Source organism: Peromyscus californicus, unplaced genomic scaffold (assembly GCF_007827085.1).
Source record: "Peromyscus californicus insignis strain IS unplaced genomic scaffold, ASM782708v3 Scaffold_18__1_contigs__length_77618521, whole genome shotgun sequence".
In the NCBI taxonomy this organism is placed as follows: domain Eukaryota; kingdom Metazoa; phylum Chordata; class Mammalia; order Rodentia; family Cricetidae; genus Peromyscus; species Peromyscus californicus.
Window position 1 is genome coordinate 28,640,709 of NW_026294480.1, and position 25,814 is coordinate 28,666,522.

Sequence of the window (25,814 nt, forward strand, 5' to 3'; positions counted from 1 at the left end):
GGACTATCCACTAGAGCTTGGGCAGCCTACCAAGGGACACACTTTTAAAGAAAACTGATTCTTACTCCCCCTGTATTTATCAAGTTGCCAGTAGCTCCTCAGGTAGGGATGGGACCTCTTGAGCCCGTGCTCCATCCATGTTGGCATGTTGACTGGTTTGTTCTTGTGCCAGTCTTACGTAGGCAACAACAGCTACTATGAAATTATGAGTGCAAAGGTCCTGTCATTTCTAGAACAGATAATTCAACAGTATCTCTCTCTGGCCTCTGGCTCTTCCAACCTTCCCTCCTCTCTTCCATAATGTTCCCTGAGCCTTTGAGGGGAGTGATTCATGTCTGGTACTATAAACCTGGCCAAGAACCCATGCCTGAAGAGGTCATAGGCCATAGGGTAAAACATACTTGTATTAAATTGTTAAAAAGAAATAGTATCAAATTGTCTTCTAGGTATTTATATTTACACCCATAGGATAGTGCAGCCCCACTCCTCATCAGAGAAGTGTCTTTCTCATAGCATGGAGACTCCCAACTGCTCAGCGAGCCAAGAACTGAGTGACCATTGGGGGTTGAGTCCTAAGTGGGACAGCTATATCCTAGCATTATTTTTCTAAAACAAAGTCCCTTCACACAACCAGTTGACGAACATTGTGAGTTTGGATTTTTGCTTTGTGATCCACTGAAAGTGAGCCCTGAGATCACTTGAACCATCACTTGAATTCTAGCACCTTGCTCGAAAGTAAGCAGTTAAGTTTGGGTGCTGCAAGGAATACCGATACAGAAAAAGATATCACTGTTTCCTCTACCTCTGCTTACAGCAGCAATCCTTTTTCTCAGACTTCCTGTTTCTGGCACTTGCATTTTTCTGTGATGTGTTCATAGTTCCCTGTCTGTGGTTAAGAAGGCACAGAGCTGGGTTTAGTCTCTCCCTCTCATTCATTTGCACACACAAGCGTGCTTCTTCTCTCTTCTCTCTCTCAGAATGTTGGTTCTGGGTAGAGCTTTTGCTACGGTTTTCTGTTTACTTCAAGCTGTTTCTGGAGAAAGTGGCAATGCACAGAATGGTGAGTCATTTCTAACTTGTTTCTTAAAGGATTTCAGATCGTCTCTAGCATATATGGTCAGGTTACTTAGTTCTATAACAGGCCAGAGCTGGGCAGCAAGAACTTGGCTTGTGTATGCTTATGTTGTTTGCATTAATTACCAGGACAGATAGTAAGAAGATAATACTACAGGTGGCTTGTAACTCACAAGAACTGCCGAGAAGCACTGTATCTCTCTCAAACACTGGCTCATAAATGTGGATAGATGCTGGTGTTCCCAGAAAAGAACCTTCATATCAATTCTCTGATTGTGCTTGTTAGAGAATCTCTTCCAAATTGTACATGCTAGGAAAATCAAGCTATCTTTTTTGCTTAACTATTTATGGAGTTCTAAAACCATAAATATCCATAATAAATTAATGGCCCAGAAGCAACAGTTTATGAATTCACCAGAACTATATCTTTAGTGTCTAGAACATAGGAGTTACTTGCTAATGTATTTCTTTGAAATAACTTTAGCTTTGACAGATTCATGTTAGATTGCTAATGAATAATTCACTAGAGCACTGAGTAAAGTCTTATTTGAAATACATAGGATTGCTTTTGTATCCAGCAGATCCATCATATGGTCATCATAATTCTCTTTGCAATGCATAAAATACTTAGATCCCAGTTCCTTAAAAATATGCATTCTGATTACAAGACTGTGCTCAACAGTGTCTAAAAGCCATGGGAGCCACATTGAACTTGAACCTTAAATTTGTTTCTATAAATTCAGCTGTTTTCACACACACAAAAAAACATAAAAAGGATATATGTATACACACACACACACACACACACACACACACACACACACACACACTGCCTCTGTCCACTGAGTGCTGGGATTAAAGGCATGCACCACCATGCCTGTCCTACATGTGCGTTTATAAATTGAGTGTAGTAGCATATACCTGTAATCCCAGAGCATACTCAGCAAACTTAGGCTGAGACAGGAAGATCATGAGTTTCAGACCAGCCTGAGTTACATACTGAAAGCTTGTCTCAAAACACATACTTTTTCTTCATAGACAATATCAATACACATCAGCCTTATGACTTAGTTCAGCTCTTTTTAAGTCAAATTCCCTTAGTCATGCTTTCCTAAGCTTAGATATCTGTGTCCATTTACCTAGTAATTACTAAGGATTGAAAACCCTCACATTTTCTTACTAAGATAATTGTAGTGACATTTTCCACTGTGACTGAGCATGACTCACTTTGGGAGGGAGAGTCATTATCTCATGTTAACTGTATGCAAACACACGGCAGGAAGCATGAGGACTTTATTGCTGTTTGACGCCACACTTTGCCACTATTTCTTCCTGTTGGCCACACTGTTTCTTAAAGGAGTAAAAATTCTTGCTGAAAACTGGATTTTCACTTCAGTCTTTTAAATTAAAAAAAAAAATCTGATTAGAAAGCATAGAGGCAATCACATAATCATATCAAAATACTTGGTGCTTGAAGGAATTCACAAGTAATCTGCTATTGTTGGTTGAAAGATAAAGGTAGTTTTCTCTTAACTACAAGGATGAACAAAACAAGCAAAGGCAACATCAAAAGCCCAGTTTACACTGTTAATCAAGTAATCGTTCTGTGAGAAAAATCTTCTAAATGATGCTACCTTGTTTATAAAATGTATTCCAAATGTTGTAAATTTCTGTACTTAGAATTTTTTTATTAAATGCTTAGATACTTAAATATTAAGGATACTTACTGTGGAATGCTTAATACATTAACTTATAATCCATGTAATGTCAAAACCACAGTAAGAATAACAGCTTTAGTTGATACATATTTTTTCCAAAGGAACTCCAAATGTTGCATGTATATTTGCATAATGATAATTCACATCTTACCTTTTCATGCAGATTTCTCAAAAAATGGTAAGAGAGCTCTCAGATCCTTGCTGAGGACTTACTGTGATCTAAGAGAAATCTTCGTGTAGATCTATTCAATGACTGCTATAAAGTGCATATATGTATCAGAACATGAGCTCTGGGAGTTTGAGTATGCAGAAAGGGCACAGCTATGAAGTTAGAAGAGTGAGAATTCACGTGCACATCTGCTCCAAAATGACATCACTTAACCACTGTGATCTCTTAGTTAAGAGATCTTCAGCTCACATCAAGTGGAATATTCTCCCAAATGGCATGTGATTTTACTAGTATTTATAGGAACATTTTTTTTTGGTTACAATGCTCCTGTGCCCTATAACACACCTGTTAAAGAGCCAATGAACTGCTCATTCAAACACAAATTCTTTGATTGCAGGAAAATTTGTATGACTTATTTGCATATTGTGTGAGATAACTTGAGACATACGTTGCCAGACTGGGTGGTTGGAGTCTGTGGAAATCTTCCCTTCAGCTAGTGCCTGACATCTGCTGGAAGTGAGCTTTTTCTGGCTCATGTCAAATATGGGGAAATTGTGTAATAAAGATGGCCCAAAAGATGTTTAAATCCAAATAGTAATTCACATATATTACACAGAGTTGATGAAAGGTCCAAGTAAAAGCAAAGTATAGGACAGTATGAGAGCTGAGAGCTGCCATGTAAAAGTAGGCAACGCACCCAGAGCGTTGTCCCCATTCCATTCTGAAAGGGGACAGCTCTGAGTGGCAGATTCCTAAAGCTAGAAAATTAAAAGTGAACGCCGCGTTTCAAAGTATGAACTCTTAAATATGTGCTGCTCCTTTGTTACTTAACCCTGTCAATGGGGAAAGTATATTATGCAGAAAAGGTGTAAAGAAACTTGCCAGTGTTCCCGTTATGAAATGACTGGATTCTTGGAATGCATAGAAAGATAAATGCCCGTGACTGTGAGCCGTGTCCACTATCTGTGTTTAGGTGAGCTGTTAGATTTCTTGCGTAGAATAGTTGCTTACCTGGTTAGTCTATTCACAACCAATTGTATCAACTTTCCCATAGACCTTTGGGGTTAATTAAATAAAGAGAAAGCAATTAAAACTGCATAATCTTGCCAAGACCCTCAGCTGGAGCCCATTATTAGTATGTTGTGTTTCCATATTAAAGCCTGAAAAGCATAAAGTCTCAGCTTTGGGTGAGATTAAATACCTGGAAGTTGCCAGGGGCCCTCCACATTCTGCCGTTATGATATAAACCTTTGATTGCTCTAGATTTTCCTGGTCCTTATTAGAATGTGTCCAGTGGAAGATTTTTTCTGACCTTATTCTGCTATTAAATATATCTATACATATACACACACAAATACTTAATCATGGGCTCTCCCACTCAGTTTATGAAATCAAACAATATCTTTAAAAAATTGCAGTTTCCAAAAGTGGCTACACAGACACAGAATTCCATTTCCCACTTTCTAGTATCTATAGAATACAGTAACTGAAAAAAAAAAAAACTCTAATCACACAGGGAAAAACATTGGCATCCTCAGGGTTTACTATTTTACAGCTACAGTTGTCTCAGTCAATCATTTAAGACAAGATTATTTCATACTCTTAGTTGTGATGTCCTTTCAAGGGACAGTGAGCAACCCCATAGGAATGTGAACTTACAGCTAAAATAGTTATTATCATCTTTCATTTGAAAATAACAATTTGAAGGGAACAAAAAGACCAGCATTGAAAACTAAGGTTGGATTAGGTGTCATACAAATGAAATACAGGAGCTCCTATTTGAAATGTGTTAGCACTTCAGTGTGGAAAAAAAAAGATAATTTCAACATTTTACAATCTCACGGGGGATTTGTTCATCAAATTTAGCACCTTCTATATCTGCCATGCATTGGCTTTCCTGCATATGTTAGATCAAGTGGCTGAAGTAGAGAATACAGCCTTAATAAATACCTTCTAAATATGGTTTTAAAGTGTAGCAAAGAAATTCTGATATAAACAAGGAAAGAGGTGTTTCCATGCCCCATCTAATTTTCTAACATACTAGTCCAATAGTAGAACACCTAATATGCACTTGGAACTTATTCCTAGACTGTGATAAAAGTTTTTCAGTTAGAACACTGTACTCTGCACCTGCATATTGGGGTTGTGTGTGTGTGTGTGTGTGTGTGTGTGTGTGTGTGTGTGTGTGTGTGTGTGAAACTTTGTCACTGCCTTTGTCCTTGCAATTTATTTATTTAGATAAACTATGAGCCCTCCTTCATGTCTGCCACACAAATGACATTTTATTAAGGAGTATCAGGTTTTCAACTGAGGCATTCGTTTGCCTCCTTAACAGCTGTTTTGTTCTTCCCAGGAGACCTAGAAGATGCAGAACCTGACGATTACTCCTTCTGGTGCTATAGCCAGTTGGAAGTGGATGGCAATCAGCATTCATTGACTTGTGCCTTTGATGACCCAGACATCAACAGCACCAACCTGGAGTTACAAATATGGTAAGGAAGATGGTTTCCGTGGTCCTTAGAAACCCATCTCCTGCCTTTCTTTATCGGTGTTCCCTTCAGCACCTGCAAAGGAAGGAGTGTCTGTCCTAAGTATCAAATGCTAAAAATTATTGGAGTCTCAAAACTTCCTGAACTACTTTGTCCTTTGACAAAAACTAAAGTGAAGTAACTCTCACTTCAGTTGCTAGTTCCCCAGGAAACATACAAATGGTGCTGTGGCTCTCAGAGATTCTACATCCCTCCATATCCACAGTAATTTAAAGACTACATCTCCTAGAACGTTCCCGTAAGGCAGTGGACTATTTTCAAATTCCATTATGTAGTGTACTTGCCTGTTCCAATGCCAATGTTTAATAACTTTTTGATTTGCAGCAACTTTTGTAACATATATTCCTCAATTGCTTCATCTAAAAATTTAGAGAATAAATCTCATAGGAAGGTTGTGGTGTTTAAACAATTTAATATGTACAAAGAGCTCAAATAAACCAAACCTCCAACATTTAATTAGTAATTGGAGAAAGAACATCAAATGATAATTCTGTGAATATATATCTAAAATACCCACCCTCTTAAAACAGTTTAATTCCAGATGATCTATTCAATGTCGAATTTCCAATAATTCATAAGAACAGATTAATTCTTGGTTTCATATGGCCTTAGAGGAAAGAAAATGCAAAGCTTCTGATCTGAAAGTTGGTAAAGAACTCAGGGAGTTTTATCTTCTTACTCATCCACCAGTCATTGCTTGTTGTCAAGGATTACTATCTCTGGTGACTTGAAAAAAAATACTCTAATATGAAGTTCTGACTTGTGGCTATTTCCAAATTCATATCAGATGACCTCATTTTTTTGTAAGTTTCCGGATGGGGAAAGTATGTCAAGATCTGCAGTAGTAAAAGAAGGCTTCATAAATTCCATGATCACTAAGGCAGTCCTTAGCCACCTACAACCCAGATAAGCTCTAGCTTCTGACTTTTTTGAATTTATAGCAGTTTCCTGAATCTATGCACAGCTTTTCCCTGAAGTCACTGGATGAACAACATCTTGGATTTGAATGTCACAGTATATCCTCAGTCTGTTTCTGTTATTGCACTTTCATAGCACACTTTCTATGGAGAACAAAAACATAAATATGCAGGGTCTAGAGACATGGCTTAGAAAATAAATTGGTTGCTATGCAAGCAAGAAGACCTAAGTTGGGATTCCTGGAACCTATGTAAAAGCTGAATGTGGTATTTGGAATCCCACCCCTGGGCTGTGTTGGGGAGTTGTAAAGACAGGTGGATCCTTACTGGCTAGTCAAGTGAGTCCAGTCAATGACCTTCAGGTTCATTGAGAGACTCTGTATCAAAAAGTATAGAGTGGAGAATGAAAGAGAAAGACCCCAGGTGTTAACCACTGCCCTCCACATGTGTGTGCATGCAAAACACCCACATGCATATGCACACACACAGACACACACACACACACACACAGACACACACACACACAGAGAGATGTATATATACATGCCCCACACTCAAACCAAAACAAAATACAGAGGTTCACAATCAATCCTCCAACATGCTAAATCAGCTAAATAACTCATCTAAACAATGTTCTCATTTTTTAATAGAAAAAAATGACCCTTCCACACAGGTCATTGTGAGGTTTGACTTTAGCTTTTCCAACCAGGTTGTCAGTGGGTTGTCACAAACACTGTGGTTTCACCTGAGCAAGCCATGACTGACCTTTCTGCCCACTTACATTCGCATATTTAACCACCTTCTTGCCCACTGTAACCAACTGTTCTTTAGTGTCTTGAGTTTATCTGACAGAGCATCCCTTTGTATTTTCCAGTTGGACAGATATTCCTGTAACATATGTTTTAAGGTATATTTAGTGGGAAACAGAATGTTGACCTCAAGTAGATAAAAGTAATTTCTAGAGCGTTAACATTTCCATAAAGCATATACATTTTGAGTAAGACATTCATATACCTTCTAGGTTGAGAAGATGGTAACTAAAGAATTCTGAATGTGTGCGTTTCTTTTTTTTAAACGGAACTAGCTTTTGTAGAACATATAAATGCATAAAGTAGAAGTTGGGATTGGCTGAAGTTGTTACACAGGTAATCACCGGTAGATGCTATGTCCCTTCTCTCAGAAAGTGGTAAATTTAACATCTGTTCTAGATCTGACCACCAGTCTCTCTGGACAAGAAATGGAGTAGTTGACTAGATAGTTAATTAGCTAGCTAGATAGATAGTTAGTAAATTAGTTAGTGTTCAGTTAACTGATCTCCAGGGTAGAATCAGGTTATTCATAGACCTGAATTACTAGTATACCAATGGACTAATTCACAGTTCACAGTGACAGATACAATTATTATAAAAACACAATTACTCATTATAGGTTGTGGTCCTGTGGGAATTAGTGAGGGAAGGATAAAGAGAGTGGAAAGGTCCAGCAGATTACATATTAGAATAACCCACCATTACTTGGAGGAGCGTCTCACCTTTTCTTCATTCACCAAAATTCCAGTCACATTTCAGGTCCCATGAACAACACAGTAAGGGCTCTGGAAAGAGATACCTGTGGTGGAATCCACAAATCAAAGCCAACTAACCCTGTGACCAGGGAGATATTCACTACCATTACAGCAACTGCCTTATATTTGGTGAATGTCTGGCCTATAGTAGAAATCTGTAAATGGTATTTGAATGTTCTCTCAGTATGAACATTTTAATATGAAAATAAATATAGAAAAAAGCAAAGGCAACTGTTATTTTTAGGACTATCACCATTTGGTTCATATTTCAGTGCAATTCACGTAAAAATGTTTACTGCCAGCATTGAAAAAGTCAGATCTGTCTTTAAGAAGTCAGACCTCTTGACACTGCACCCAAATAGCACAAAGCATCTCTAATAAGATTCTGGCTACTTTTAAAAATGGGAAATTCGGTCTGTCTTGATGTTAAGACTCTCTCTCATTGCAATTACCTAGGTAGCTCCCAAAGGCCTTGTAATTCAGGACACCTACTCTTTGGGTGTTCATATAACATCTATGCATTTCCACAAAAGCAATCACACTTCTTTTGATTCCATTTTCTGGGCCCAGCGATTAATCCCACATACCACCTACAGAAACAACTTCAAATGTGCCACTGTTTTCCTCCATGACTGTCATCTTCACAGGCCAGCTGATGTGATAGTCCCAAGCAGTGATATTGATCAAGCATTGTTAATTATTCAGTTCCCTGGAACGTAAACTATACTATCTCTCTAATTATTCAATGTTTTCAAGCTACATCCTGTCTTGCAGGGCCATTATTTGCTTGTTGTTTTTTTTAATTTGCTTTGTTTTGTTTTTCTGCCCTTTTGCCCTTCAGTTTGAACATCTGTTTGCACAGATAAGACAAATTCATCTGTTATATTAAACTGCACAAGACTGGAGGTGTAAGAAGAGGGAAATTGAATTAAAATTTAAGTTAAATGATCCTTAGCAGTCATTCTCTACTTTTGGATTTGTAAATCTGACTTAGGGCTCATGTTCCAAGCAATCTCATACAAGATCAAAATCTTGACCCATGGATGTACTACTTGGATAGTAGCTATGAGCTTTCTCTTGCCTCACATACCCTAGACAGCTCTGCACTATGTAAGTATAGTACAATCCATGAATCTATGAGCACATAGGTAATTTTGACATTTCTAGTAGCATATTTTAAAAAATATTTTTATATATTACATTTAGTGTATATGCATGTATGTATGTGTGAGGGTACACAGGTGCCAGAGTGCAAATGTGGAGGTCACAGACAACCTCCAGGAATCTTAGTTCTCTCTTGGCACTATGTGAGTTCTGTGGATCAACCAAGAGTCCGTATCCACTGAGCCATCTCACCAGCTTTTTCTAGCAACCCCCTTTTCAAAATGGAAAAATAAAATTAACTATAAAATGTTTGACTTCATTTGATATATTCAGAAATTATTAATTCAACATGTAACCAACATGAATAGCATACTGAGACATTTTATGCTCTTTTTATAGAAAAATGTTCAAAATGTAGTGTACATTTTACATTTAGACCACTTTGCAATTTGGACCAGCCACATTTCAATTGTTTTACAAACACATGTAGGAGAGTAGCTATTGTTTTGGATAGTAGAGTCTAAAACCATCCTTAAGTCATGTAATACACAGTTAGAAATCAAATAAATTCTTGTAAGTGACCTGAATACTATCCCTGGTGCTGATAGTAAGATTTCTTCAGTTGCGTGAAGTGAGGTCAACAGCACAAACCAAGACTAGCCATTGTGATCTGCTTGCTTTATTTTAGTCTCCTAGCATGGCTTCCTCTCCATAGAGCCAGTTCTTGGATATTGGAGTTCTCCACAAAGGGCCCAGGTTCCTAGACAGATATATTGAATCCCTTATTATCCATCACTTATTAATTTCATTGTCTGTGAAATGAGAGTGATCTGATACTATTTATGGTCTGGTTTAAGTTCTTAAAATACCAGAAAACTGCTGCAGGTTCAAGACCCATAGCTGAATATTTCACTCATATGTTACTTACAAAGATTTTTAAGTCTAAGTATTTGCATAAAGTCTGTTGACTTCTGTTTTCTCTACATTGCATGAGTACCTCCAGCTCAGAAATTGATATTCCCCTATTGATCTCTCTTGTATTCTAATTCAGCAGATCACAGCAGTGTAGCAATTAAAAGTCTATCAGTGACAGGCTTCTGAGCTTGTCACTCCACATTTGTTCCCTTGAATCTGGTTTACCTTGTTGCTTTTTGTATTTTACTCTTTTCTGATAATTCTCAGTAAGGACACTGCCTTCAACCACACTTGTATGTACATGGAGATTCTGGGGATAAAGAGGTGTATTGAACAATTCCTTATCCTTACAGATAGTTCATAAAAACTACATTTTGGCGGGGATAAAATTTTAAAGAAGGTTCTGCAAATATTAAATATATATTAAGCCATGCTGATACCTTCTTTCTGTACAGAGGCCAGGAACTGTCTTATAAAGATATAAACTTTGTAATATATTCATACAATGACTTGGTGTTCAGTAGTTATAAAGATGAGGTGTAAGATAAGCACCACCTAGAATAAAACTATTAAACATGTAACTGAGTGAAAGAAATCAAGTATGAAAAGATAGTAATGTTATTGCATTGATGAGAACTACTACCGGCTGGTGAAACCTGAAGTAAGAATTTTGGTTGCTCCTTAGGCATAAGATTAACTACCACACATATGCAAGGCAACCTTCCAATGTGAAAGAAAAATCCTATATCTAGAAATTGACTGATGAGTGCATGTCATACAAGTAGACAAGTGAGTAATGGGGAAAATAAAGAAATCATGAAGTTATATATTCTCACATAAAAATTAATGATGCAGAATAAAAGGAAGATTACTGTTTTTTTCTCTTTTCACATACCTGAAGTTTAATATCCCTCTTCTCAAGAACTGTCCTTATGAGGTTTTTTCTCTTGGCTCTTCACTCTTTAAGCCCAGCTTAGTCATTCCAAAAACAGGGAAAGCTAGGTTCAGTTGGAAGTAGAGATCTTGGCAGAATGCCTCAGTATAAGTTGCTTACACACACACACACACTCACACACACACACACACACAAACACACACACAAACACACACACACACACACACACACACACACAAACACACACACACACACACACACACACAAAGAATTTTTCCTACTAACCAGATTCATGTGAGTGTGTATGTGTGAGAGTGTCTATGTGTTCTTGTATGTATGCATGTGTGAAAGGGAGAGACTGTGTGTGTCTCTCTGTGTGTCTCTCTGACTGTGTATATGTGTTTGTGTTTCTGTCTATGAAAGATAGAAATTGTGTATGTGCGTTTCTCTCTGTGTGTGTTTCTATCTGACTCTCTGTCTTTCTAACACTGTGTGTGTATATGTGTGTGAAAATGGAATATGTTATAAGTCTTGGAAATTGAGAAGATTTGATTTCTTTGGTGAACTACGTGAGTGTTTCTCTCTTTCTCCCTCTCCCTCTCCCTCTCCCTCTCCCTCTCCCTCTCCCTCTCCCTCTCCCTCTCTCTCTCTCCCTCCCTCCCTCTCTCTCTCTCTCTCTCTCTCTCTCTCTCTCTGTCTCTCTCTCTCTCTCTCTCCTCTCTCTCTCTCTCTTTTAATGTGCTAAAGACCTGGTTACTCTCGAAATTGGAAAGATCATTTCTTATTTTTTTTATTTTTATTGTTTAAATATTAGATTTAAATTAAAAACATGTATAAAATTGCATAAGATTAGGGATGATAATTCTACACTAAGATATTCTGAGTTGTCCATGTTTGTTCTAGTTTTTTTCAGTGTTGTTTTGGGTAGACTATTTTTTAAAGTGTTGCTAAGATTTTGATTGATAGTATATAAACCTGTTAGGGGAAAAGTGTAATTTATCAGTAGTAAATTTGCTTGCACATGAACCTAGCTCTCTTTCATTTTGATTTATTCAAATATCTCTCTGATGTGTTTTGTAATTTCCAGTACGAAGGCATTGAATATCTTTTTACAAATTTTATTTCTAAGTCTGTCATCCTTCTATGACTATCACAAAGGAACCAGCAGTAACAAAATTCATTTTCTAACTTTTTTGACGATGCTATCCATAGAAACACAGCTGGGTGTTTTCTGATGGCCTTGATGAATTAAACTAGTTCCTGTCATTATGTTAGAAATCTTTATAAATGTCCATATGAACAGATAGGTTTTTTTTTCTCCAAATAAATGTGGTTTCTTCTTTTCAAATCTGCATGCACTTGTATTTGCTTCCCTTCTCTTATGAATTGAGGAGAACATCCAGTGTACTTCTGTGTAGGAGTAGACAAGGAGAACTGTCGACCTTGCCCTGATCTTCTACCATTGTGTTTTACATTAACTTTCTGTAATAGCATTTTACTGATTTGAACACGTGTCATTATTCTATTTCTTGTTAGCGTTGTGTTTTACATTAACTTTCTGTAATAGCATTTTAATGATTTGAACAAGTGTCTTTATTCTATTTCTTGTTGGTTGAGGAAGTTTTAATCCTGAATAAATATGTGATTCTATCAAAAAGTTTTCTGCTTTCATTAAAGAGGAGTAACTTTTTAGTGTTTTATTCTGTTAATGTGGTAAATGATACCAATTGATCATTGAATACTGAACCTACTTTGTTTTGCTGGGTACTCATCACACCAGTCATAGTGTAGTATTATCATTCTGAAGAACTTTGCATACACATTTTAAGGACCTGTCTTATATATTCCATGCTGGCTTAATCCCATTAAGTAAATGAGGATGATCTTGAACTTCTAGTATTCCTCTTTCCATGTTTTGAGAGTTGGGATTACAGGTATATTCTACTACCCCAGATTTATGTATGGCTTTGAGCAAACTAGGCAAGCACACTACCAAGAGAGTCACATACATCCCCAGGCCTCTGTCGACATTTTTTAGGGACCATTTTCTTTCCTATATGTTTTGCTAGATTTGAGTGCCAAGTGTAAGTTTGTTTCAAGAATTACATAGATCATCTTTATTTGGTGGAATGATTTATGTGATATTGGTATTACCTATAAAACATTTGACAGAATTCAGCACCTATAACATTTGTGAGGGTATGCGTTAATAGGAATATGATTTCTATTGAGATATTCAGTTTGTGTGTGGGTCAGTTTCACTAACTTGTATTTTTAAAAATGTTTTCACATCAAAAAATATTACATTAACTCCCACAAATTGTTAGATTACCTATCGTTTTGATATCCACATAATATATAATGATGTCTCTGACATTTCACATACTGGTAACTTATAATTTTTGTACCCATAGTGCCACAGAAATTACTATGTAGACCAGGCTGGACTCAAATCCACAGCAACCCTCCTACTTCAATCCCCCAAGTGTTGATATTAGAGTCATGAGCCACTACACTCAAATTTACTTTTATATCTTGGCATATCTTGTTGAGTTTCATTAGCCAAAGTCCCCGTGACACTGTATAGTGGTACATGCCTTCAGCACTATGGAGGTAGGGGCAGGCAGATCTCTGTGAGTTCAGGGCCAGCCTGGTCTACATAATGAGTTTTAGGCTAGCCAGGGCTATATAAAATTGTTCTGTGTCAAACAACAAAACAAAACACAAAGTCCCTATGAAAACCCCTCAGTTTACTTATTAAATATATGTAGTTTTATGTGTATAAACTTTTCAACCAGTTTAGCATTTCCTTTAATCCTATTTGAAAGAATAATATCAGTATTTCTTATAGCCCTGATGTTTTTTTATTTATCCCCAAGAGATACCAATTACTTTATTACTTAAACAAAATATTTGATTCTCAATGTTCAAGTCTAAAAACTACATGGATTTTTTTCCTCCTAATTTCCACAAGCGTGCTTTTACTATTTTAGACTAATTTGCACGAAATAATAGTTACGGAGCAGAAAATTATATTATTTTACTTCATTCTCTTTTTCTCTGCAGTATTATCTCTCCTAGCTATATATCTATAGACACTAAAGTTGAATTCACACAGCTAAAATGTGCCTAAGATGTTATTTTATTGTATACAGAAACTCCACCTGAATAAAGACTTCCGACTTTTTGTTTCTACAGTGGGTCTCTTTTAGAGATGGAGTGCCTAACTCTTAATAAGCTGCAAGAGATATATTTTGTAAAGACAGGAAGATTCTTACTGATTGGTAGCAGCACTATATGTGTGAAGCTTGAAAAACGGAATTTAATTTGCAAAAGAATGGACATAGCAAAGATAGGTAAGAAGTTGTGTATGAAGGTATGGTTGTCATGGTTTGGATAGCTGCAAACACATGTCTTGACTTTCAGTATGCTAAAAATAGGCAAATCATGAAAACACTTTGTAATAGACAATAGCAACTTTTCTAACTCATTTTTAGTAAATGAAAAATTTGACCCTTGAATCATGACTTCCTACTGTGAGAAATATGCTGAGAATTTTTAAACTCAGCTATGAAAGAGGGTGTTTGACATGACACCTACAGACTGGTGGAGACACACATCAATATGTGGAATGTAACTGAAGCAGTCATGGATCATCTTCCCACACATCTTTTCTTTTTTGAATTTATTTCTCATGAAGGCCTTATAATCTTTTCTACATTTTCACATAATACTCCAAATGTGCATAGCTAAACTAACAAATCATTTTAAAAATAAATATACATTTTCCATATTTGTCAAAGTTCTACTGGTGGAAGAAATAGATAGATAGATAGATAGATAGATAGATAGATAGATGGATGGATGGATGGATGGATGGATGGATGGATGGACGGACGGACGGACGGACGGACAGACAGACAGACAGACAGACAGACAGATAGATAGATAGATAGATAGATAGATAGATAGATAGATGATAGATAGATGGATGGATGGATGGATGGATGGATGGATGGACAGACGGACGGACGGACAGACAGACAGACAGACAGACAGATAGATAGATTGATAGATAGATAGTTGAGAGACAGATTAATTTTAAGAATTAGCTCATGTGATTGTAGCAGTGGTAAGTTAAAAATCTTAAGGATAAGCAAGAAGGTAGAAATTCAGTTTAAGTGCGGACGTTGCAGACTTGAGTCCAAATTCTCATGACAAGAAACAAGAATATATTGCGTTCTTGAATCAGACTTGTTTCTTAAAGGAATTTCTACCTTTTATCTTTAAAGCCTTTTATAGATTAAACAATGCCTACTCACTATGAAAGGGAGTCTTGTCACTCAAAATCTACTGACTTAAATTTTAATCATATTTTTAAAATATCATTGGATTAGTATTTAACTAAAAAAAGTAAGGACCACAGTCCAGCCATGATGAACTATAATATATTTCCAAAGAGATTAATTGAGGAATGAAACATAGCTGAATTAACTTGACTCAGAATACATACTTACATTTTATTAAACATAAATAGTAAAAGCAGTTACAATTCAAGTTAAATTATAATTTGAATGCATAAAATGACATGTTAACTGCTTGTATTTTTTTCTACCTCTGGAGTGAATGTGTATGGAGAAACATTCAAAATGGTCATAGAAATGCAATTTTTGCTGATTTTAAAGGCTATGAACTCTCTTCCCTTATTCTCAATATTGCTTTCACTGCTCTAAAAGAAAAGACAACAAAGCAATTCTCACTAGATATGAGAAAGTTACCTCTGCTTTGTTTAACTATGATGACAAGGAATAAAAGTAGACAAGTTCCCTGTCTGAACAATCGTCTTAGGGGAAGAGCAGATATCACAGAGAGGAAATACTGGACAGATGGCTTTACATGTTTGACCACACAATGACATGAGCTAGATCAGCATGAGTGGCAGATGAGGCAAGAGTTCCAACCAACATTATCCTTGTGTTTTGAGCATGAGTAAGCTGTAGCTAGAGTTTTCCTGCCTGGCCCATGGTCAGGAGAAATGTCTGTCACCTGTCAGTCCCACAGACGCTCAGACCCAAACAAGTAAACACAGAGACTTATATTGCTTACAAACTGTATGACCGTGGTAGGTTTCTTGCTAACTGTTCTTATATCTTAAATTAATCCATTTCTATAAATCTATACCTTGCCACGTGGCTTGTGGCTTACCGGCATCTTCACATGCTGCTTGTCCTGGTGGCGGCTGGCAGTGACTCCCTGACTCAGCCTTCCACTTCCCAGAATTCTCCTCTCTCCTTGTCCCACCTATACTTCCTGCCTGGCCACTGGCCAATCAGCATTTTATTTATTGACCAATCAGAGCAATTTGACATACAAACCATCCCACAGCAGTAAGCTGGTTTTATTCATTTAAAGATGAGGTTTCTATGGATCAGTGCTCATTTTGTGTACTGCACAAAGGCATCCTACTTAAAGTTTCATCATTTATCCAGCATAGGTATGTTTTTCGAGAGTGAACAGAGCAAGTAACAATTCTTGATCCTCTGAGAAAGCACTGAAACATCAGGTGAAAGTCTATTCTCATCCTTGCATAAGACCATCTAAACACACAAGCCACTGCAGTCATGGGAACACACCCACAGGATCTGGGGATACCTGCCCGATCCATGGTCCCAGCTCCCAAATACCCAGTGCTCATCAAGGACTATGTTGCATCTCCCACAGCAGACCACAAGACTAACCTCCTATGTGAGCAGCAATGAGGGGAGCCAGAGTTTGCACACTACTGGTAGGACAGGTCCCTGTGAGACGGGTGTTGTGGGTCTCTGCTAGGGCACTAGAAAGTACTTGCACTCCTGAGCAAATAAGATGAAAAGTGATAGGATGCTTCTTGTAGGATTATCTTCTCCTAGCTCCTCAAGAGGCATCACAGTCATTGAATTATCATTTCCACAAATTGAAATTAAATGCTCCTAATTGAATCTTAGAACCAGAAACCCTGACCACCTACACCTTTCTCCCTCACTTCCCATTCATCAGGTCCCCTGTGGTGGTTTGAAAGAGAGTGGACTCCAAAGGGAGTGGCACTATTACAGGTGTGGTCTTGTTGGAGGGAATAGTCACTGTAGGGTTTGCTTTGCAGTCTCCTATGCTCAAGCTTCTCTCAGTGGGACAGACCATTTCCTGGTGCCTTCTGATCAGGATATAGCCAGAACCATGTCTGTCTGTATGCTGCCATGCTCCTCACCGTGATAATAATGGACTGACCCTCTGAACTGTAAGCTGCCCCCTCAGTGAAATGTTTTCCTTTATAAGAGTTGTGTTCATGGTGTCTCTTCACAGCAATAGAAGCCCTAACTAAGGCATCCCCCTAGCCTCTAAGGCTGGAGGTCCAGCTTCCTGCCTTCCTACTTTGTTTCAAGTGTATTGATAAAATTGTCTCAGGTCAAAGGGAAACATACAGCCGGATCCAGATGTTTCAATAGAAAATCAATACTTTTCTCTGGGTCTGTGCTGCTTAGTACAACAGCTTTCTCCTTCCAGGAGTTTATCTTACCTGGCATATTGTTTCTGAACAACAACTCTGTGATGGAAACAGACAGCAGGCATAGGCTTACGGAGCAGTAGGTTGACTTAACTAAAACTGACCGAGGAGAAAGTCTGGAGGCCACTCTGGAATTTGTTAGCCAGGGCCAGGAAGCAGACTCTGCACTTCTATGTAGATGTAGCCTTGCAATTCTCTTACTTTGGAGCTCATTAGTAACACATACTCTAGTATTCTGATAGTAAGTGTGTGTGTGTGTGTGTGTGTGTGTGTGTGTGTGTGTGTGTGTGTGTGTGTGTGTAAAATTAACACTACCCATCAAAACGAACAATTCCTGAACATATGGTCTAACACTCTTACGTTTGTTTCTTGCACAGACCATTGCTACCCTAAGCAACATTTAGGGCTTCCTCCACACTGTGACCCAATTATCTTTCCCAAAGGACTTGGTATATAGAGATGGACCAATATGGGAATTATACACGGGAGGATTTGGAGGCCAAGACTGGAACTGGTACAATTCTAAGTATTCACAACACTCAGAAGGCCACACCAGCCACAAGAAGGCTGGCAATGATGTCTGGATGTGAATCAAGGAAAAACGTATTTGGCTTTGTGAATGACCAGCTCCTAACACAAAGAGCCCTGGGGTGGACGGACTTCTAAGAAGTGTAGTTATCAGCAATTAATGGAAAAGAGGTCATGAACTTGAAATAGAACAAGGAGGGTTATGGGAGGGTTTGGAGGCAGGACAGGAAAGTGTGAAATGTTGTAATTACATTTTAATGTCAAAAAGTACAAGAAAAATCTTAAATATCCTTATGTCCTTTGTAGCTCCATACACAACTTTCATTTCTGTTTCTTTCCAGTTAAACCTGAGGCTCCTTTTGGCCTGGACATAGTTTATCGAAAAGAAGCAAATGACTTTTTGGTGACATTTAATACATCTCACTCAAAAAAGAAGTATGTAAAACAGTTAATGCATGACATGGCCTACCGCCCAGAAAAGGGCGGAAGCAACTGGACGGTAATGTAGATCAATCATGTTCATAAAACTCACTCTTTACTCAGACAGGCTCCTGAGATCATCCTCACTGAAGACCCCATAACTCCTGCATCTTTCTTGGCTCACCGTCATCTAACTTGCTCTATTTTATCTTCATGGTTCAGATTTAGATAAGAACGAATGCTCAGACAATCCTGATCCTCACCTATACAAAGCCTGTAGTTCACGGGTTAATCAGGAAAAATAGTTACTCTCCATAGCGTAACCAAGAAGTAGTCATGCTCTTTGTTTTCTGGGGTTTTGGGGGTCAGCAGGAGGTCAGCAGAAGAAGAGGTAGAAGGCTTGTCTGTCTCTTGTTTTTATTTTAATGTCTAAGGTTTCAGTCCCAGAAGAAACAATTTGTATTCACTCTTCATTTTCTGGATGTTTAGTCGGCTTCTTCACAGTCCACAGAGGTTGAAAAGATCTCGCTGTTCTTAGCATCTATTTGGGAGATGACCTGGGAGAGACGCAGAGTATCCTGGGTAGTTGGGTTTCTCTTAACCTACCAGCTTAACCTCAGCTCTCCCTGTGTCACATAGATATTTTTTTTTCCCCAAGAGATGGCTACTCTTTCTCAAGAATAAAAGAATGCTTCCTTAAGCTCAATGTCCCTTTGCTCGAGCCAGGTCATCCACATTACTCTACAGTGTGCTGAGGAATGCTACTTATAGATCTGCACTCCTGTCCAAGGCACGTGTTTCCTCTCTCTCTACCTATTCCACACTCATACACAAACTGGATGACTTTCATCCTACTTTCTCTCACTAGTCATCTGAAGATGCCACCAGTGAGAAAGCAACATTAGTAGAAGGAAGGAGGATTATGAATAAATTATTCCAAGACAATCAGCTTATTGTCTGTTTAAAAATATATAAATTAAATGTCCACCCTCTCTTGGAGGTTTATGTCAACACACACAAACACAATTGCTAGTCAAATCAAAAAATTAATATTAAGTTACTATATGACTGCTAACAGATGGTCTGTTGGCACAAAAAATTAATAAATCACTAAGTTAGAGACAAACAGACATGTAAATGAACAGAAAACTTAGAAAACTATCATAAATAAAATCTATAAATTCAATTAACAGAGTCAAACAAATATAAATAACAATTGGATACTACTTTTTGTCTATAAAACTGATATAACATCTTTTTTCTTAAAAATGATATAGTATTGGAAAATTCATTCTGTCTTTACTGTTTTGCACAGTGTTAGATGTTATCTTTTGGGAAGGAAATGATTACTGTCCACTAGCCTACCCATTGTTTCCCATTGGTGCATGGAAAGAGAAAAAGATACTGGAGTGAGAGAAATACCTGTGAGCCAAATAATTCAGCTGAGAAGCCACCCAGTCAGTATTCTCTTTCGCCTCTCTCAGTAACACTTGAGTCTGCCCCTCATTCTGCTGCTGAACCTTTTTGCATAGTAGAACTCTTTCACTTCAGAAATACGAAAGAACTTCAAGAGCGTGGCGACCCAGCTGAAAGCGTTTGTATTAAAGTGAGTTGAGAGATTTAAGCAACGTGTCTTTTTCATCAAGTAATATAGCTTGTTTTTCCACCCTAGCATGTATATTTATTGAATACAAGAACTACAATCCTAGAGCGAAAGCTACAACCTAGAGCGGTGTATGAAATTAAAGTCCGATCCATCCCTGATACCAGATACTTTAAAGGCTTCTGGAGTGAGTGGAGTCCAAGTTCTACCTTCGAGACCCCAGAGCCCAGGAGTCCAGGTAAGCAAAAGCAATATCATCCCTGTCCCCACTCCACAAGACTTCATATACTGAAGTATAGCAGAGGTTGTGCAGGAGATTGATGTAAATTACCCAAAAGTCAGGACACTGGGGGCTTTCTTCCACTTTCTTTGGAGAATATTCTGCCTGCCTCTTTTGCCCCTTGTCTGGAATAAGAGCAATGGGATCTGGATCCATAGTACCTGATAACAGATACAGATTGTTTTGATGCCACTGTCTCAGGTTCTCCTGGATCTACTAATGAATCTACTAATGAATAAGAACTATTACTCACAACCATTTCTATCTTTATCAGGGATCATGTGTGATCTCTCTGTGACCCCTCTAGGTAACACCTTTGCTAATAGCAAGTGAGCAGGCCAATATGACTATCTACTACAAACTTTTCTCAGTATAAGATGTTATGGGGTATGGGAAAAGCAATAGCCAGCGAAACCAGAGAACATGTCTCAGGAAATTGCCCAAAGCACCTCCCCCAGGACTTCTTTGAGGAGGATGGAGGAGGATTATTCCTGCTATGCCAGCGTCACACTCTCATTCTGGAGCTCATTGCAGCCTCAGAGTGAACATTCATCCCTTCAACTCTTATTTGCACTTTTTTCTTTGGGTATTGGCAGTTGGATAGGAGTTTATAGGCCATCATGAAAGGTCATCTTTACATTTCAAGTGGAGCAGCGCCACTCTTCCTGTCTATCAAAGAACTGTTTCCAAGAAACAATAAGGGAGGCTGTGTTACTGAGTAAACTCAAACCATCTGAAATATCTACCCTCTCTACTCCCACATTATTTGCTTACTGAATGCTAACCATGGTCTTTCCTTGTATTCTAGGAGGATGGGATCCTGTTTTGCCAAGTGTCAGCATTCTGAGTTTTTTCTCTGTGGTTTTGTTGGTCATCTTAGCCTGCGTGCTATGGAAAAAAAGGTGAATTTTCTTTAATAATCAAGAGGGTGATTGTGAGTAGTCAAAGAAAAGCAGGACTCAGGCCCCACTTACTGATCTAGAAAATCTTAAGGGGAGATTGACATTTCAGGAATTAGAGTGGCAAGTATACTCCCTCCTATTCTTAGATCCCAGTCATTTTTATATAGTTGATTTCAGAAAAAATAAAAACATTTCAACTAGATGTAAGACAAACATTATTCCCCAAATATTAACTCCCCCCTTCTCTCTTTCTCTCTCTCTCCCCGTGCATGCATGGGGGGTGGGAGGATGTGGGTATATCTTTCTGTCTGTCTGTGTATGTGTTCATCTGTGTGCACATGTACACGTGTGCTAGCCTACAGGCAGCCAACAGTCAACAATGCTTGTTTTACTCAATCATTTTCTGCCTTGTTTTTTTGAGACAGGATCTTTCACTACACCTGGAATGCACTGACTAGGTCAGACTAGCTTGTCAGTAAACTCTGAGTACTGCCTGTCTCCACCAGGCCACACATCATCACTGAGTATCTGAACTCAGGTCTTCATGCTTCTATGGCAAATAGTTTATTTACTGAATCATCTTCCTAGGCCCTTGCCCCCCAAAGAAGATTCTCTGTGAAGAGTTTTCCAAACATTTTCCCCACAGCTTTCTAAAGGACAGAGGAGGAATTACCAATTCTAATGGGGAGTATATTTAATGTCATGACTTTCTGCTCACAAACTCTCAAGATTTTTGTATTCTACTCTGTGATAGAGTCATGCACTAGGGAATTACTCAGCATCCTAGGAAGATGTCCTCAGCGTAACATATTTTATGTTACCATAAAAAATTGTACTTGAATAGCTTAGAACATATTCCCCACTTCTGCTAGAATCAAAGCAAAACAGTTACTTCCAGTAAATAAAATGAATAAGATGACAATATCAACACTGAACAGAAAATAGGTCACCAAACTTTAGCTCTGTATCAACACCAATACTACCTTCATGCAAACCCCACTCCCATAATTACAGTGTCTTGTCTACTGATCAATAGCAATGAGTTCTGTTCTATGCCCTCCTTTAATCAAGTGGGCGATACTCTCCACGGAAAGCTACCTAACAGTAGCAGAGCCAGTACCCGAAGCCTGCTTTTACAATCTCCCTCCAATAAGGAGAAAGATCAAATGTGTGCTCTCTCTCTTGCATTGTTTCATCTATGAATGCTCTCTGGTTCTAGGATTAAGCCTATTGTATGGCCCAGTCTCCCTGATCACAAGAAAACTCTGGAACAGCTATGTAAGAAACCGAAAAAGGTAAGTGTTTGTGGCAGAGAAACACCTTACTGATGACATCTTAGTCTAAGAACACTCAAGACAGCAGAAAACTGAAACTCACCTTTTGGCCTTTTATGCATTTCGTTGCTGAGGCTCTCTATGGGATACTGGGGAATGATAAGCTGAGACACACAGGACAGGGAGTGGGAACAGAATCATTGTTTAACTCAAACTTGAAGTATCACAGCTCAGATAGAAGTCAAACCAACTGAAGAGTAAGCTGGCAATTTTCAAACATTGCATAGTAAATTATTCTGAGAGAGTTTCTTAGACTTTCTCTTTTACTTTTGTGAACTAAATGTGTACTAACACCTCTTTCCAGAGCCACTAATGCTCCTGTCTTTCTCTATAGAATCTGAATGTGAGTTTCAATCCTGAAAGTTTCCTTGACTGCCAGATTCATGAGGTAAATGGCATTCAATCCAGAGATGAAGTAGAAAGCTTTCTGCAGAATGTTCATCCTCCACAACCTGATCCTCCACCTGAGGAGCTGGAAAAGCAGGGAAACGGAGCAGCTGTACATAGCCCAACCTGGCTAGCTGAAATATCAGTCAGCACTCCAGAAACTCTCGGAAGAGAGTTACCCCTCAGATTCCTGGATAGAAATCCGAGTGGACGCAATACCCCTACATTCCCTTCGCCTAGGCCTCCTGACTACAGAGATGGTGAAAGAAATGGGTCTCATGTGTATCAAGACTTGCTGCCAAGGCCTGGAAACACAAATGGCACCCTCCCTCAATCATTTCCTCTCCAGTCAGGAATCCTGATACCAGTTTCTCAGAGACAGCCTATCCCCTCTTCCTCAGTACTGAATCAAGAAGAGGCATATGTCACCATGTCTAGTTTTTACCAAAACAAGTGAATTATGAGAAACTGAAGACCCTTCCATCACAAACAGAATGATCACTGGGATGGAAAGTCTTGAAGGCCTGCTCTCCCTCATAGCTCACAGAAGATAAAGTCAAGACGACCTTGTTACACATCATCAACATTCTGAGAAATCATTTTGATCTCCTAGCTCAGAAACATTTGCATAAAACAGGAAGAATCTGCTTCTACCTTGTTGGTTCAGTCCTAAGAGTTCAAATGACCCAATTAAAAAATATGAACAAAACTCAAATTAAATGAACAGTAATGGGAAGATGGAAGGCTGTGATGAATGCAGGAAGAAAGAATAAAAGAAAAGAAGCCTAACAGTACAGTTTTGTCAGTAGGACTTACTATATATATGCAGCTCTCTACACAGTTCGTCTCATTTCTTCCTCACAATAATACTGCAATGGAGGTTCATCCATTATAATTGTTATACTCTTTGCCAGAGATGCTGAAGTTGAGAGTAAGATTTTAAATAATTTGTCTAAGTTTTCCTCTCAGCAGCAAGTGAGGCATGCATTCTAACTTCAGCCTTCCCTTGCCATGAACCTGTCCTATTCTTGAATGCCAAGAATCATCTTTAAGTGGGTGATTATATAGTAATTATCAAAACTGGGCCATTTTGGAAAGGGAAAATCAGAAATGATTAACAGTAAGCATAAACTGGGTCTGTCTCAGAAAGATGTGGATGTGTGGTCTCCTTAATTAAAGTGGCTATGAGGAAGAAAGTAGAGGAAAAAAATGTATTATAGATGTGAAGTACCATGACCATGTCACAGGAAGTGGGAGAAAGAAAAGAGCCACCAAGCTCATTTGATTTTGTTTGTTTATTTTTGAAAACAAACTCTAGAAGCCATAAGTTCTAAGCCAAAAAGTTCCAGAGTCAGTTATCAAGACCATGATCCTTCTGCTGCTATTATTCATCTGCCTCCATAGACCATTGAAGGAGCTGCTGACAATCTACAACAGAGCAACATTTGACCAGTGAGCAGAGGAATAGTCCTCCTGTGTGTAGATACCATTACAAGTTACCCCAAGTTCTGTAGCCTTGGATGATGCCTGAACTATAGGAAGGAGGGGATGTGAACACTTCAATGAGTAACCCAGCTGAGACTATGATCATGAAAACACAAAGAAGATAGGTAAATTGCCCAAATTCAAATGTTAATTCATGACTGTAAGCCACAACTTTGTATCCCCAGTGTGTATAACCAATCTCCTGAAGGAAACAGGAAGTAAATGAAGGATGCCATTGGGATCCTTAGCACTAATTTCAGTTTCAGTGTTGACATTGGTTATTTGAATTTGATGTGTCTGTCTGGTCATGTATTAAGTCCATATATTCACACAACCACAACTGCTGCTAATGCTTAATTATATACTCAGGAACAGCATGTGATGTACATTGCTGATTGGCTCTGCCCATTTCATTCTTGGATTTCAAAAAGAAAAACCAAAACTCTTGGTCAGAGACAATATGCAAAACAGAGGTGCCAACTGCTACTTCCAAGTAATATGAAATAAAACAATGAAAAGCAAGCATCTAATTTGATCAATCAACTATGCTTGGATCCAGAGACTCTCTTGTTAGTCAATTTATTTTCTATAAGCCTTTGCCTCTTTCTTCATTGAGGTTTCCATGGGAATTTGTGTCTTCAAATCCAAGAAAGGCTGTTTCAGATACGTATACTTATGTTTTTTTTCAGAGCTAAGATTTGGAATTGTCAAAAGTCTTAAGAATATGTAGTAAGGAACCTGGAATTGATAAAGCTCAGGTGACATTTTTTGGTGAGCTCAGCAGTTTTTCTTTGGTGTTCTTTAAAGCATCCAGCAGCCACTACAGTAAAATTGTCTGAGTTGACTGTGCACTTTTCAAATGCATTATTAGTAGTCTATAGAGCTGTTACATAGAAAGATGTATGGTGTGTGTTATCATTTCACATTTCATTAAAAGCTAAGGAAATCTTTATGACTGTACTGTCTTCTGTGACTGTGATCACTATACATAAATAGATTCCTACAGTTCAGCACAGGCCTCTTAGCTAATGAAAGCATTCTTAAGTTGTTTGGTGGGTTAGGGTTTCCAGAGAGATATTTCTTAATCAATTCAATAATTAACTAATAGCAATAAGTTAAGAATAGAAAATTGTTAAGAAGCCTTACTGCATTACATTTACACTATGCTAGCCACTGAACAATGGAATTAGATACTCCAAGCTCCACAGTTATATGGAGAAAAAAAAACAAAGTAGTATTAAAATATCACACTAATGTTTTGTGGCAAAATATCAGTCAAGATCTTTAGCATTTAGCAAAATAAGTGAATTTTAAGCAGAGAGTTTCCTAAAAACATTAGATGGCTCACAGAACATTTGGAAGGGTGAATAGCCAATCTTGCAGGCTACAGGGTCTCCCTGTATCTCTGTGATTCACAACTCTAGAAACT

At 38.1% G+C, this 25,814-nt stretch overlaps 1 protein-coding gene across 2 annotated transcripts; it reads left to right on the forward strand.

The window, feature by feature from the left end:
• Positions 1–914: 914 nt before the first annotated feature.
• Positions 915–25,282, forward strand: Il7r (interleukin 7 receptor). Of its 2 annotated transcripts, XM_052743149.1 has the most exons (8): positions 915–1,060; positions 5,315–5,453; positions 14,104–14,261; positions 18,316–18,473; positions 20,067–20,235; positions 21,086–21,179; positions 22,399–22,474; positions 22,848–25,282. In XM_052743149.1, exons 1-8 carry the CDS (start codon positions 979–981, stop codon positions 23,355–23,357), a joined length of 1,386 nt encoding a protein of 461 aa, XP_052599109.1. In that variant the 5' UTR covers positions 915–978; the 3' UTR covers positions 23,358–25,282. The 2 variants fall into 2 exon arrangements, with proteins under 2 accessions (XP_052599109.1, XP_052599110.1); XM_052743150.1 differs by lacking the exons at positions 21,086–21,179; positions 22,848–25,282 and having other exon boundaries at positions 22,399–22,478.
• The last annotated feature ends 532 nt before the right edge of the window (positions 25,283–25,814 follow it).

Excerpts from the sequence above, each read along its gene's own strand:
- Il7r (XM_052743149.1), top strand. The coding sequence starts at position 979 with ATGTTGGTTCTGGGTAGAGCTTTTGCTACGGTTTTCTGTTTACTTCAA. Across the intron at positions 20,236-21,085 it reads CCCAGAGCCCAGGAGTCCAG|GAGGATGGGATCCTGTTTTG; the intron begins GTAAGCAAAAGC and ends CTTGTATTCTAG. Across the intron at positions 22,475-22,847 it reads TATGTAAGAAACCGAAAAAG|AATCTGAATGTGAGTTTCAA; the intron begins GTAAGTGTTTGT and ends CTTTCTCTATAG.